This window comes from Ranitomeya variabilis, chromosome 3 (genome assembly GCF_051348905.1).
Source record: "Ranitomeya variabilis isolate aRanVar5 chromosome 3, aRanVar5.hap1, whole genome shotgun sequence".
Taxonomy (NCBI): Eukaryota; Metazoa; Chordata; class Amphibia; order Anura; family Dendrobatidae; genus Ranitomeya; species Ranitomeya variabilis.
In genome coordinates, this window is record NC_135234.1 from 125,875,811 (window position 1) to 125,891,768 (window position 15,958).

At 42.3% G+C, this 15,958-nt stretch overlaps 1 protein-coding gene across 1 annotated transcript in view; it reads right to left on the bottom strand.

Moving 5' to 3' along the window:
* The window catches only part of PPEF1 (protein phosphatase with EF-hand domain 1), a 65,933-nt gene that overhangs the window by 16,576 nt on the left and 33,399 nt on the right, over positions 1 to 15,958 (bottom strand). The window contains exon 7 of the mRNA XM_077299122.1: positions 7,300 to 7,466. Within this exon, the coding sequence (XP_077155237.1) occupies positions 7,300 to 7,466 (167 nt within the window). The remainder of the gene's footprint in view (positions 1 to 7,299; positions 7,467 to 15,958) is intronic.

The window sequence follows — 15,958 nt, forward strand, 5'->3', positions numbered from 1 at the left end:
AAATACAAAAAAAAATTCAGGCATGGATTCATTGAAAATGATAAAAAAACGGTGTCATACTCCTCCGTCAATGTGGATTCAGCACAGGCTTCTCTCCGTATGTCTGGGTTAGACGCCTGCTCCGTTCAGAAACCACAGGACTGCTACAGACTGTGTTGGGCAGGTGACTGAGCAATGTGTCATCAGAAAACATACGATGATGTGCTCTTCTAGTCACCTAACTGCTGTAGCCAGCCATTCACAGGTTATAGCAGGTTCAAATAGACAACAATGGAAAGTGCAGCCCACAGCTCTCTTACATCAGAGGGATGTCAGGTCAAAAACCAAGGAACCCACTTGGTAATGATGCAAATATGAAGATAGTAGACGGCGTCTAAACTGGGTTATATCTAGTGATGAGCGAGTGTGCTCGTTACTCGGGTTTTCCGAGCATGCTTGGGTGTTCTCCGAGTATTTTGGGTGTGCTTGTAGATTATGTTTGTGTCTCCACAGCTGCATGATTTGTGGCTGATAGACAGCCTGAATACATGTGGGAATTCCCTAACAGGCAATCCCTGCATGTGTTCCGGTTTGTCTAACAGCTGCAAATCCTGCAGCTGTGGGACACGAACATAATCTACGAGCAAGCCCAAGATACTCGAAGAACACCCGAGCATGCTCGGAAAACCCGAGTAAGGCTAGGTTCACATTGTGTTAAAGCAGCCCGTTCAACACATGCGTTAAACGGGCTGCATTAACGCAAGTGCTGACATGCCATTGCGCTAGCGCAGATAGAGCTAGCAGATGCTCTATCTGCGCTAGCGGTGATGGACCCAGATAATGCTGCAGCCCGCGTCCCAGGGTCCATCACTCAATGAGGGCACATCGCTAGCAAAGCCCCCGAAATAGTGCTTAATGGCAGCGTTAACAGACTGCGTTACACCGCGTTATGCCGCGGTGTAACGCAGTCCGTCTAACGGACTGCTTAAACGTAATATGAACCCAGCCTAACAAACACACTCGCTCATCACTAGTTATAATGTGTTAAACCACAGTTTATTGCTGCAAATGCATGACCAAAATGTTTCAACTCCTTACAGGTCTTTGTCAAGCTTGACATAGAATTATAATGGGTTGAAACGTTGAGATTATGTATTTGGCACAATAAACCATAGTTTGCTACATTATCAGCCAGTATGAACGCTGTCTTCAGGCTACAGTGGGTGTCTGACTCCTGAATGGAGCAGATATTGCTGTCAGAGTTGGTGCAGAGTTCTGGAGCAGAACTGAATAGATGTGTGAAGGGCGGAGGAAGTGCATACATATCTATATCCCTTTAAGGTTTTTTTCTGCCTTTAGAAGTAATGGCATACTGCTTGGATATGCCTTAGATTCTTTATCATTAGTGGTTTGACTGTCTAGTCCTCGAAATGAAGAAATCCTATATGTAACGGGCTAGAGGACCAATTTGATGCTTTGTTCATTTTTATCTGGATTGCATCATAAGTAACTCACTAGTCACTATGGAGTAAAATAAGATATATATACGCACTTCTATTATTCGGAGGTCCAGTCTGTCTAAAGCTCCAAGGTCAGGGAACTTAGATTAGTGGCACCACTCCAGCGGTTAAATAAAATGTAAAACTAAAGCCCAAATCCACATGACTAACATTAGACGAACATTAGTTGGTCTAAAGAGGTGACGGTCTAATGTGTATAAGGGCTTCCTGACTCTCCACCGCCACATGATGTTGGCAAAGTTAAAGATCCCATAAGGAAAGTGCCCCCCTTTTTGTTGGCTGGGTGTATTGGGGTGTCTGTCCCTGTGGGGTGCATGTATATAATAATAATAATAATCTTTATTTATATAGCGCCAACATATTCCGCAGCGCTTTACAGTTTAACAGCTTCAAACACAACAGTCATGGGTAACAATGTTAACAATACAGTAATAAAGCAAAATAAGACAAAATAAGACGAAATAAGACAACCCTGCTCGTGAGAGCTTACAATCTACAATGAGGTGGGGAGATACAAAGTACAGGTGTGTATTTACAATCATGTATTTACAATGATGGTCCAGCCATCTTCAGGGGGTGGGGGATAGATGGAAGTAGTGAATGGGCTACACACAAACATAAAATAACTGATTAGGGAACATGATAGGCCGCTCTGAACAAATGTGTTTTGAGGAAGCGCCTAAAACTGTGCAAATTGTGGATGGTCCTAATTTCTTGGGGTAGAGCATTCCAGAGGATTGGCGCAGCACGGGAGAAGTCGGGAGATGTCTTGGAGTGGGAGGTACGGATTAGTGCAGAGGTTAGTCGAAAGTCATGTATATAGTGCTGATATAATATTATGGGCGTCATCTATAGGCTGTAGGCCGGACACGTTGCATCACACATACCTGTGTGACTGGCGTTCTACTCAAGCCTCATTAGTGTGCAATTTTTCTACTAGGCAGCCAACCCCTCCATAATCTGGTAGGTGTGTGGGTGGCTGTTTTTATCAGTAGTTTGCACCTGTGCTGCCCCTGCTTTTATAGTGGGGGCCTGCTGCATCCTGCTAGTGCATTTATCATCTGACAGGTTTTGGCAAGGCTCTTTCCTTATGGTATGGTTTTCTTAATTTTTTTTACGTTGCTGAGAATGTTAACGATCCAGCATGTCTGATTTTGCCAAAATTTCATAAATAATTTCCTTATTACATAAATATGAACATAAATATGGCTTTCAGACGGCAATGCGAGGGGGTAGCAAGCTCCAAATACAGCTGCTGACTGGTAGGACTATAAATATCCTCCCTTGACATCCCTATATCACCCCTCGGAGGAAGCGGAACCTGAAACACGCATTAGGGGTGCTCAGTGGCCACCATACAGGTCGTACTTGTTTTTCCCCTATGAATTTCTATTGAAACTTTGCATGTCTTACTCTTACAGGGTTATATACTTGTGCCGTAATATCCTCTGGTTCATCCTAAGACTGTGCTCGTGTTTTATTATTGAAAATGTATAAGTGTTGCATTTTAGTGCCTTTTAGAGATACGTATATATATCATGATCGTTATCATTAAGTTCCAACGGGTTTGTGGATAGTCTCCGCGCTGTCGACAGGATTTAAAACATATAACCCAGTGTAATGAAAATGATTGGTTTATTTTGAAGCGTTTCGAAGGACAAATCTACTTCTTTTTCAGGAAAACCACATCATGTTGAAATAAACCAATCATTTTGATTACACTGGGATATACACTCACTGGCCACTTTATTAGGTACACCTGTCCAACTTCTTGTTAACACTTAATTTCTAATCAGCCAATCACATGGCGGCAACTCAGTGCATTTAGGCATGTAGACATGGTCAAGACAATCTCCTGCAGTTCAAACTGAGCATCAGTATGGGGAAGAAAGGTGATTTGAGTGCCTTTGAACGTGGCATGGTTGTTGGTGCCAGAAGGGCTGGTCTGAGTATTTCAGAAACTGCTGATCTACTGGGATTTTCACGCACAACCATCTCTAGGGTTTACAGAGAATGGTCCGAAAAAGAAAAAAAATCCAGTGAGCGGCAGTTCTGTGGGCAGAAATGCCTTGTTGATGCCAGAGGTCAGAGGAGAATGGGCAGACTGGTTCGAGCTGATAGAAAGGCAACAGTGACTCAAATCGCCACCCGTTACAACCAAGGTAGGCCTAAGAGCATCTCTGAACGCACAGTGCGTCGAACTTTGAGGCAGATGGGCTACAGCAGCAGAAGACCACACCGGGTACCACTCCTTTCAGCTAAGAACAGGAAACTGAGGCTACAATTTGTACAAGCTCATCGAAATTGGACAGTAGAAGATTGGAAAAATGTTGCTTGGTCTGATGAGTCTCGATTTCTGCTGCGACATTCGGATGGTAGGGTCAGAATTTGGCGTAAACAACATGAAAGCATGGATCCATCCTGCCTTGTATGGAGCATCTTTGGGATGTGCAGCCGACAAATCTGCGGCAACTGTGTGATGCCATCATGTCAATATGGACCAAAATCTCTGAGGAATGCTTCCAGCACCTTGTTGAATCTATGCCACGAAGAATTGAGGCAGTTCTGAAGGCAAAAGGGGTCCAACCCGTTACTAGCATGGTGTACCTAATAAAGTGGCCGGTGAGTGTATGTTTTAAGTCCCGTCGGCAGCGCAGAGACTATCCACAAACCCCTTCTAACTTACTGATGCCTGATGGTCACTACCTGACCCGTGGATCTGCTGCAGCTGATATTGCACTGTATGCTGTTTTTACAGATTAAACAGGTGAGTTTAATCTGATCGTCAGGCTCACTATATTTCTCGGATAAGACCCTATTTTGCGCTGATCTCTCCTACAGTTTTACCTGGATATGATCGTTATCATATAATGACTACTTGAGGCACTGCACTATTATTGATTTTGGGAAGTATTTTATTTGGTCCTACCAGTATAGACCTTATTTGCACCATATTATAACATAGTTCATGTTCCTCTATATCTTACACTAAGTCACTTTATCTATCTTCTAATTACGGAGGGATATGTACATTTACATCGCTGTTGCACATGGAAAAGATTGTTTCATTTATATTTGATTCATCTCCGTACAAGACTGAATCTGTGGGACCACTACTATTATACTAAGTAGTATTTTCCATTGTATATTTATTCATGTCCAGAAATTCCAGGACAGTCTGTAAACAAGGCCACATTTTTACCCTGTTCTTAAAAAAAATGTAAGACATCCGTGATTTTTTTGATGCTGAACAAACTTCTACAAATTATTTTGACTAACTATCACCATTTTACAGGTTACAGTGAATTCAAGTGATAACTTCATATCAGAATTATGAGCTGCGGACATGTATCGCTTCTAACCTTAATGATTTTAGCTGGCTTACTTAGTGCAAATAATTTTCTAGGCATATAAGTCAGTATTTGGTGATAACAAAGCCAGAACTCTGGCGCATTCATCTCAGTAAATCTGTCCCGCTGCCTGTACTGGTTAACAGCTATTAGATGCTGGAGCAGGATGCGCAGAGGCGTTGTACAAGCAGTGTCAGACTGGGGTCCAAAGGTAACATTGACCTTGGGAGCCTACTGTTCTACTACATGCAAATATTATATTAACCTCATTCACAAATTAACTTATGCTTCTATATAATAATAATAAACTGTATAGTGTGAGAAATTAATGATGACATGTTGCCTTTATCTGTACATAACAAATTAAGATTTGTTTGCCACCAAATGCTTATATAAGGAGGACCCACTCCAGCAAAGGGGCCCACCAGGAGATTCCCCTGTTCCCTTGTGGGCCAGTCTGAGCCTGTGTACAAGGATACAGATGTGTGACAGTCCCTGGTTTAGAGAGTCTGTTAAGTAGTAAGTGAGGATGGACAAAAAGGTGTCCACTATGCTTATGATAAACTTGTAGTTGAAGGGGATATTCACATTATCGTTAAAGAAATGTGTAGGGGACATGATTTTATGGAACTATTATGTAAGTATTTTATAGTTACAATGCTGATTTCTTACTGCACTGTTCTCCTGTGAACCAATTCATATGACCTGGTCCTTTGACCACAGCACTAAGCCATGGTCGCTGCATGAAATGAGAATCGCTTCATGACTGACTACATGACCGGCTTATGTTTTGAATAGTGCGATGTAATAGTTGCTGCATGACACATGTGATATCTCGCCAAGCCGGCTATTCAAAAAAAGAGGACACCTGTGAAATGATTCGCACCAACTCTACTTTCCTGTTCACAAAATGGCTGCTGATGGAGGAGTATGTGACCAGACCAGTCCACAGCTTCCTCCAATTGAAAAACACTTCACATGGGAAACCAGGTGGACAGGTCTGGTCACAGGATCCTCCATTAGCTGCCATTCTGATAACAAAAGAACTGTGCAGTCTGTTAGTAAGGCTGAACTAAGAATCAGGCAACTTCACCAAGGAGGCGATCCCGTAATGCGTATATAATTGCAAAATACATAAAATCATCAACGCATTTATTAAGATAAAGATAAAGTTGAAAATTCCATAGGTGGTTGTACTACAACATCAGACGCATCCCATGGAAAATACTTCTGAGGTTTACAAATTCAAAGATCAGACTCGGTTTTCTAATTACCCTTTATTTAAGTCATTGTGTCAAACCTGGAAAGTACATTGGGAAATCTATATTATTTACTGACACATTTACAAAGTCGGCTTCCATTGCTACACAGTGTAGAAGGGGACACCCAAATAAATGTGAAATCATACTGATTGGACACTGAAATTATATCTGAGAGCTACAAAGAGCTACAGGTGCTTCTCTCAAAGTTAGAATCCTAACAAGCTCTTCAATACAAAAAGTGAAACTCACATATTATATATTATTATATATATATTATATAGAGTCATTACAAACAGTGATCTATTTCAAGTGTTTATTTCTGTTAATGTTGATGATTATGGCTTACAGCCAATGAAAACCCAAAAGTCATCATCTCAGTAAATTAGAATACTTTATAACACCAGCTTAAAAAATGATTTTAAAATCTGAAATGTTGGCCTACTGAAATGTATGTTCAGTAAATGCACTCAATACTTGGTTGGGGCTCCTTTTGCATCAATTACTGCATCAATGTGGCGTGGTATGGAGGCGATCAGCCTGTGCACTGCTGAGGTGTTATGGAAGCCCAGGTTGCTTTGCTAGCAGCCTTCAGCTCGTCTGCATTGTTGGGTCTGTTGTCTCTCATCTTCCTCTTGACAATGCCCCATAGATTCTCTATGGGGTTAAGATCAGGCGAGTTTGCTGGCTAATCAAGCACAGTGATACTGTTGTTTTTAAACCAGGTATTGATGCAGTAATTGATGCAAAAGGAGCCCCAAGTATTGAGCGTTATTGAGCTGGCGATATAAAGTATTGTAATTTACTGAGATAATGACTCTTGATTTTCATTGGCTGTAAGACATAATCATCAACATTAACAGACCTAAACACTTGAAATAGATCACTCTGTGTGTAATGACGCTATATAATATATGAGTTTCACTTTTTGTATTGAAGAACTTAAATAAATTAACTTTTTTATGATATTCTAATTTTGTGAGAAGCACCTGTATATCCTAAAAAAATCTGCAGCACATAGGGTAATCACAATATAAAAATATTTAAGAGAAGTCCTAGAGGCGAAGGTTGTTACTTGCGTTACCCAAAGTAAGGTGAAGAACTCTTCTACCACAATATATCTTAATGCTGTTGATTTCTATGAGAAGGAGAATAGGTAGAATTAGAAAAACACACTAATGCCTGAGGTACCTTAGATTCATGATGGGGTCCTCATGGTTGCCTCTATTCATATGTAAATTATTAGGGTAGACGAGGAGGAATGCAAACAGGATAATCAGTATTTCTATTGAATTCTTCCCTCTGTCTACAAAATCACCATTAAAAAGATAAGTATTCTCTGGTGAGGGGAGACCATTCTGCAGAACACAATCACAACAGAAGTTAACCAGTTGATGAACTACAAAGGGAAACAAGACAATCAGCAAAAGTTATTAAAAAAAACATACACGAAGTTCTAATTCACAAGTTGTTTTTTTTTAACAGGCAGCACATGCATGCACGCGGGTTACATACAGACCCTTTAATAGAAATGTGTGAGTGTAGTCCAGAATCGGACTAGCTCCTGTCCTAGCTCCTGTTTTGCTACAACATAAAAGGAGGAGTAAATGCAACTGTATGCTATAATGAGTCAATGCGCTATTCATTAAAAAGGAAAAAAAACATGTGCGTGAATGGGCCTTAGGCTCGTTTTCTGCAGCAGCATTTGGTGGCAGACATAAGAGGATTATGAGGTTGCCCTCATATTTTTGCGTCACCATCGGCTGTGCTTATCTCCACTAGGGAGGGTTCCTGTTGCTCAGCTGCCAGCAATAAGATACGGAGAGTACCTGCAGTCGGGCACCTTCTGTATGACACAGCCGGAGTGATGACGTTATTGAGCGACTGCATTGTTTACCATGTACACGCTGGCAAGAAGAGGAAGGAAGCAGGACTGCAGGGGATCACCAGGAGAAGTGAGTTATTCATTTTTTTTTCTTTACAGTGAATAAATTGGGATGGTGATGGGTGAGAACACAGTATGTTATAAAGAATTAGAATGAGAGAGGGGTGAGAGAACAGTATGTTATCATGAATTGGGATGGAGGATGGGTGAGAGAGGGTAGCCTGCAAGATAAAAGGTTTTCCATGATTAGACAACAACAGAGAGTCTGGTATTTGCTACTTGTCTGAGACCAGCATGATGTTGGGCAGGCCTGCAAAACATACGGCCTTCGGGCCAACATGTGGTCCGCCAAAGGGTTTGCTGTGGCAGGCAGGACCTGGGAGACGCCACTCCCTTCTCCTTGTATTCAAATGTATTTGCATCTGATATTATGGAGAGGAGTACAGGTCCTTCTCAAAAAATTAGCATATAGTGTTAAATTTCATTATTTACCATAATGTAATGATTACAATTAAACTTTCATATATTATAGATTCATTATCCACCAACTGAAATTTGTCAGGTCTTTTATTGTTTTAATACTGATGATTTTGGCATACAACTCCTGATAACCCAAAAAACCTGTCTCAATAAATTAGCATATTTCACCCGTCCAATCAAATAAAAGTGTTTAATAACAAACAAAAAAACCATCAAATAATAATGTTCAGTTATGCACTCAATACTTGGTCGGGAATCCTTTGGCAGAAATGACTGCTTCAATGTGGCGTGGCATGGAGGCAATCAGCCTGTGACACTGCTGAGATGTTATGGAGGCCCAGGATGCTTCAATAGCGGCCTTAAGCTCATCCAGAGTGTTGGGTCTTGCGTCTCTCAACTTTCTCTTCACAATATCCCACAGATTCTCTATGGGGTTCAGGTCAGGAGAGTTGGCAGGCCAATTGAGCACAGTAATACCATGGCCAGTAAACCATTTACCAGTGGTTTTGGCACTGTGAGCAGGTGCCAGGTCGTGCTGAAAAATGAAATCTTCATCTCCATAAAGCATTTCAGCCGATGGAAGCATGAAGTGCTCCAAAATCTCCTGATAGCTAGCTGCATTGACCCTGCCCTTGATGAAACACAGTGGACCAACACCAGCAGCTGACATGGCACCCCACACCATCACTGACTGTGGGTACTTGACACTGGACTTCAGGCATTTTGGCATTTCCTTCTCCCCAGTCTTCCTCCAGACTCTGGCACCTTGATTTCCGAATGACATGCAAAATTTGCTTTCATCAGAAAAAAGTACTTGGGACCACTTAGCAACAGTCCAGTGCTGCTTCAAAGCCCAGGTCAGGCGCTTCTGCCGCTGTTTATGGTTCAAAAGTGGCTTTACCTGGGGAATGCGGCACCTGTAGCCCATTTCCTGCACACCAGACTCAGTCCACTGCTTCCTCAGGTTCCCCAAGGTCTGGAATCGGTCCTTCCCCACAATCTTCCTCAGGGTCCGGTCACCTCTTCTCGTTGTACAGCGTTTTCTGCCACATTGTTTCCTTCCAACAGACTTACCATTGAGGTGCCTTGATACAGCACTCTGGGAACAGCCTATTTGTTGAGAAATTTCTTTCTGGGTCTTACCCTCTTGCTTGAGGGTGTCAATGATGGCCTTCTTGACATCTGTCAGGTCGCTAGTCTTACCCATGATGGGGGTTTTGAGTATTGAACCAGGCAGGGAGTTTTTAAAAGCCTCAGGTATCTTTTGCATGTGTTTAGAGTTAATTAGTTGATTCAGAAGATTAGGGTAATAGGTCGTTTAGAGAACCTTTTCTTGATATGCTAATTTATTGAGACAGGTTTTTTGGGTTATCAGGAGTTGTATGCCAAAATCATCAGTATTAAAACAATAAAAGACCTGACAAATTTCAGTTGGTGGATAATGAATCTATAATATATGAAAGTTTAATTGTAATCATTACATTATGGTAAATAATGAAATTTAACACTATGTGCTAATTTTTTGAGAAGGACCTGTAGTGTGGTGGGAATATTATCGACCGGGGAAGTGTGGGGGGATATTATGGAGAGGGGCAGTGTGGTGGGAATATTATGGAGAGGGGCAGTGTGGAAGTTAATATAGGGGCTGTGTGGGGGGATATTTTGTATAGGAAGAACACTGAAGGGCAATCATGTATTCAAGGGCACAGCGTGAAGGATATTTTTATTTATGGGGCAAGATAATGATACTTTTATTTTTATGGACACCATGATGGGATGTGCTTCTGAACACCAGAGAAGAAGGCGTCTGTGCTATATGGAGGCAAAAGGGATGTAACTGACTCCAATCAGAGATCAGAGAAGATGAATGTGGATATAAACGTTTATTTGTGATCCTGCCTGTGTCTCATCAGTACTGTGGTTTCTGTATGATTCGCAATCTGATGATGGCTGTTAACAATTCCCAGTATCTCATTACCATTGTTAAGGGCATACTGGGAATTGTAGCGTCATGCAGTACTATTATATATAGGGCTGACCCGACATTACAATTGATCGCTGCACTAACCTTGGTGCTATATACATGTGCTGATGGTTGTTCTGACACTACATTAATGTACTCAGGGTAGATCTGGTGCTGCATTAATGTACTTATGGGGGCTCTGGCGTTGCATTAATTGAACTGACAGCAGTATAGGTCAGATACTGCCCTCACTGTCTGTTGGGAAATGTAATCATAGAGCATAGAGTGAGAGCTGTCAGGAAGTTCGGTATGTAAACTATAGCAGACCACAATGATGGAAAAGTCCTTTAATGTTGCATGTTAACTACAGTAAGGGTATGTGCACACGTATTTTGGAGCTCTGCGGATTTTTCCGCAGCGGATTTAAGAAATCCGCAGGTAAAAGGCACTGCGCTTTACCTGCGGATTTACCGCATTTTTTATGCGGATTTTGTGCGGACTCCACCTGCGGTTTTAACCCTGCGGATTACTATTGTGGAGCAGGTGTAAAAAGCAGCGGAATCCGCACAAAGAATTGACATGTTGTGGAATTTCCGCACGTTTTTTTCCGCAGCATGGGCACTGTGGATTGCAGTTTCCATAGGTTTACATTGTACTGTAAACGCATGGAAAGCTGCTGCGGACCCGCAGCAAAATCCGCAACGTGTGCACATAGCCTAATCCTCTTGCAGGTGGTCTCATATTGCTGCCGAGCTCTCGATTTTCACTTTTTGTTCTCTTAATACATGCATTTATACCAGATAACACCCACTGTTACTAACTCTTCCTCAATCTGTATCTTCCAAACAATTTAAATGTACAATATATTTGAATGATATTCCCCCATAGAATTCTGCATTTCATATGTATAGATTAAATTCTGCAGCGTTGGATCTAATAAAGTGTTAAAAGCCTGTGAGAGGCAATTATCCAGACACCAGTTGATTTCTGTATCCTCGGCTGCACTAAGCATAGTTATTCTCTAAGAGCACTCCCAATGGAGCTGTACACTTCCCTACCCTTGTGGATTCTGGTAATGGTTAGTCACTGGAGACCTCAGTAATTCAGCTAGCAAGCTTGCCAGGAGAAGGCAATATGAATCTTAGAGTTAGTAGATTGCTTAATGTACGTAAATTTATAAAAACATATTTAATATTGTTGATTAACAGACCTGATAATAAAAGAATAATAAAATGGTACCTAAACACCACAGTTTGGTGTTTTCAGGTCTTTATTTCATGGGGTTGGAAAAAAAATGATTAACTAATCTATAGCATATCATGGGACCTGCACCTATCCCAAACCTACTCTTCAGCCTTAATAAGTCAATTAGCAAGCTTGCCAGTTACAGGAGAATGAGCACATACATTTATATTATTTTTTTTCTCAAGAACAGGGGTTTACTGTCATCCATGATCTGCCTGGAGATGCAGCAGTTGTCAGTGGGGAGGGGGCCGCGCATGTGCCCCTTAGTCAAAGACTTCTATGGAAGTTCTAGATACTACCAAGCACGATGTAGTCTTCGGAACACCCACTGAAGTCAATGAAGAGAGACACGTATGGAGAAAGATCTAGGATTGTTGAATCGTTAGTATAATACTAGCAATAATGTTTTATACTAACAGGCAATGGCATAATGGCCTTACACTTTACAACAGTCCTAAGAGCCACTGTTGGCTTACATGGAATTTCGAGACCTATCAAGAGCTCCGCAAAGATGCAGTGGGGTGCCAAAAGGCTGACAAACTCCTTGGATGCCACCGTAGTTATTGATTACAAGATCTAAACTGTTTTGTGGCTCGATCTAAGCAGTATACAACTGGCAACCACTGCTAATGGCACTGGCAATGCTCCTGCGCCATTCACAGGACATATCACTATGCCTTACTGAGGCACAACAATTAGGATGTAATAGTATATGTCTGGTGTAGCTACTCAGCATTATTAACCCCTTCATGACCCAGCCTATTTTGACCTTAATGACCTGGCCGTTTTTTGCAATTCTGACCAGTGTCCCTTTATGAGGTAATAACTCAGGAACGCTTCAACGGATCCTAACGGTTCTGAGATTGTTTTTTCATGACATATTGGGCTTCGTGTTAGTGGTAAATTTAGGTCGATAATTTTTGCGTTTATTTGTGAAAAAAAAAGGAAATTTGGGGAAAATTTAGAAAATTTTGAAATTTTGAATTTTTATTCTATTAAACGAGAGAGTTATGTGACACAAAATAGTTAATAAATAACATTACCCACATGTCTACTTTACATCAGCACAATTTTGGAAACAAATTTTTTTTTTGCTAGGAAGTTATAAGGGTTAAAATTTGACCAGCGATTTCTCATTTTTACAACAAAATTTACAAAACCATTTTTTTTAGGGACCACCTCACATTTGAAGTCAATTTGAGGGGTCTATATGGCTGAAAATACCCAAAAGTGACACCATTCTAAAAACTGCACCCCTCAAGGTGCTCAAAACCACATTCAAGAAGTTTATTAACCCTCCAGGTGCTTCACAGCAGCAGAAGCAACAAGGAAGGAAAAAATGAACATTTAACTTTTTAGTCACAAAAATGATGTTTTAGCAACAATTTTTTTATTTTCCCAAAGGTAAAGAGAAACTGGACCTCAAAAGTTATTGTACAATTTGTCCTGAGTACCCCATATGTGGGGGGGAACCACTGTTTGGGCGCACGACAGGGCTCGGAAGGGAAGGAGCGCCATTCGACTTTTTCAATGAAAAATTGGATCCAATCTTTAGCGGACACCATGTCGCGTTTGGAGAGCCCCTGTGTGCCTAAACATTGGAGCTCCCCCACATGTGACCCCATTTTGGAAACTGGACTCCCCAAGGAGCTTACCTAGATGCATAGTAGGCACTTTGAACCCCCAGGTGCTTCACAAATTGATCCATAAAAATTAAAAAGTACTTTTTTTTCCACAAAAAATTTCTTTTAGCCTCAATTTTTTCATTTTCACATGGGCAACAGGATAAAATGGATCCTAAAATTTATTGGGCAATTTCTCCTGAGTACACTGATACCTCACATGTGGGGGTAAACTACTGTTTGGGCACACGGCAGGGCTCAGAAGGGAAGGAGCGCCATTTGACTTTTTGAATGAAAAATTAGCTCCAATCGTTAGCGGACACCATGTCGCGTTTGGAGAGCCCCTGTGTGCCTAAACATTGGAGCTCCCCCACATGTGACCCCATTTTAGAAACTAGACCTCCCAAGGAACTTATCTAGATGTGCGGTGACCACTTTAAACCCCCAAGTGCTTCACAGAAGTTTATAACGCACAGCCGTTAAAATAAAAAATAATTTTTCTTTCCTGAAAAATTATTTTTTAGCCCGCAATTTTTTATTTTCACAAGAGTAACAGGAGAAATTGGACCCCAAAAGTTGTTGTCCAGTTTATTCTGAGGACACTGATACCCCATATGTGGGGGTAAACCACTGTTTGGGCACACACCGGGGCTCGGAAGGGAAGTAGTGACTTTTGAAATGCAGACTTTGATGGAATGGTCTGCGGGCGTCACGTTGCGATTGCAGAGCCCCTGATGTGCCTAAACAGTAGAAACCCCCCACAAGTGACCCCATTTTGGAAACTAGACCCCCCAAGGAACCTATCTAGATATGTGGTGAGCACTTTGAACCCCCAAGTGCTTCACAGAAGTTTACAACGCACAGCCGTGAAAATAAAAAATAATTTTTCTTTCCTGAAAAATTATTTTTTAGCCCGCAATTATTTATTTTCACAAGAGTAACAGGAGAAATTGGACCCCAAAAGTTGTTGCCCAGTTTGTCCTGAGTACGATGGTACCCCATATGTGGGGGTAAACCACTGTTTGGGCGCACGTCGGTGCTCGGAAGGGAGGGAGCACCATTTGATTTTTTTAATACAAGATTGACTGGACTCAATGGTGGCGCCATGTTGCGTTTGGAGACCCCTGATGTGCCTAAACAGTGGAAACCCCTCAATTCTAATGCCAACACTAACCCCAACACACCCCTAACCCTAATCCCAACTCTAGCCATAACCCTAATCACAACCCTAACCCCAACACACCCCTAACCACAACCCTAACCCCAACACACCCCTAACCCTAATCCCAACCCTATCCCTAATCCTAACCCTAATCCCAACCCTAACCACAACTCTAACCCTAACACACCCCTAACCCTAACCATAACCATAACCAAAGCCTAATCTTAACCCTATTTCCAACCCTAGCCCTAATTCCAGCCCTAACCCTAAGGCTATGTGCCCACGTTGAGGTTTTGTGTGATTTTTCCGCACCATTTTTGAAAAATCTGCAGGTAAAAGGCACTGCGTTTTACCTGCGGATTTACAGCGGATTTCCAGTGTTTTTTGTGTGGATTTCACCTGTGGATTCCTATTGAGGAACAGGTCTAAAGCGCTGTGGAATCCGCACAAAGAATTGACATGCTGCGGAAAATACAGCACAGCGTTTCCGCGCGGTATTTTCCGCACCATGGGCACAGCGGATTTGGTTTTCCATAGGTTTACACGGTACTGTAAACCTGATGGAAAACTGCTACGAAATCAGCAGCAGCCAATCCCTGGCGAATCCGCAGCAAAATCCGCACCGTGTGCACATAGCCTAATTCTAACCCTAACCCTAGTTCTAACCCTAACCCTAGCCCTAACCCTAACCCTAGCCCTAACCCTAGCCCTAACCCTAACCCTAGTGTAAAAAAAAAATATATATATATATTTTCTTTACTTTATTATTGTCCCTACCTATGGGGGTGATAAAGGGGGGGGGTTATTTATTATTTTTTTATTTTGATTGCTGTGATAGAACCTATCACAGTGATCAAAATGTACCTGTAACGAATCTGCCGGCTGGCAGATTCGGCGGGCGCACTGCGCATGCGCCCGCCATTTTGGAAGATGGCGGCGCCCATGCAGCACACGGACGGACACGGGAGGGACACCGGAGGTCGTTAAGTATGAGGGGGGATCGGACAGCGGGGGTGGGGGATCGGACTGCGGGGGGAGCGGACAGGAGGACGGAGGGGAGCGGAGTACAGCAATGACAGGATGGAGGACGGAGAGGAGGAGATCGGTGGCGGTGGAGGGGGGCAGATCGCGATCTCCAGCCATGGCTGATGCTATTGCAGCATCAGCCATGGCTGGATTGTAATATTTCACCAATTTTCATTGGTGAAATATTACTATCGCTCTGATTGAAAGTGAAAGGTCACTTTCAACAGCCAATCAAAGCGATCGTAGCCACGGGGGCGGGTGAAGCCACCCCCCCTGGGCTCAAGTACCACTCCCCCTGTCCCTGCAGGTCGGGTGAAATAACAGTTAACCCTTTCACCCGGCCTGCAGGAGCGCGATCCGACCATGACGCATATGCTGCGTCACAGGTCGGATTGGCACAGGTTTCATGACGCATACGCTGCATCAAAGGTCGGGAAGGGGTTAAAATGAGTGGGACTAAGCTGCAA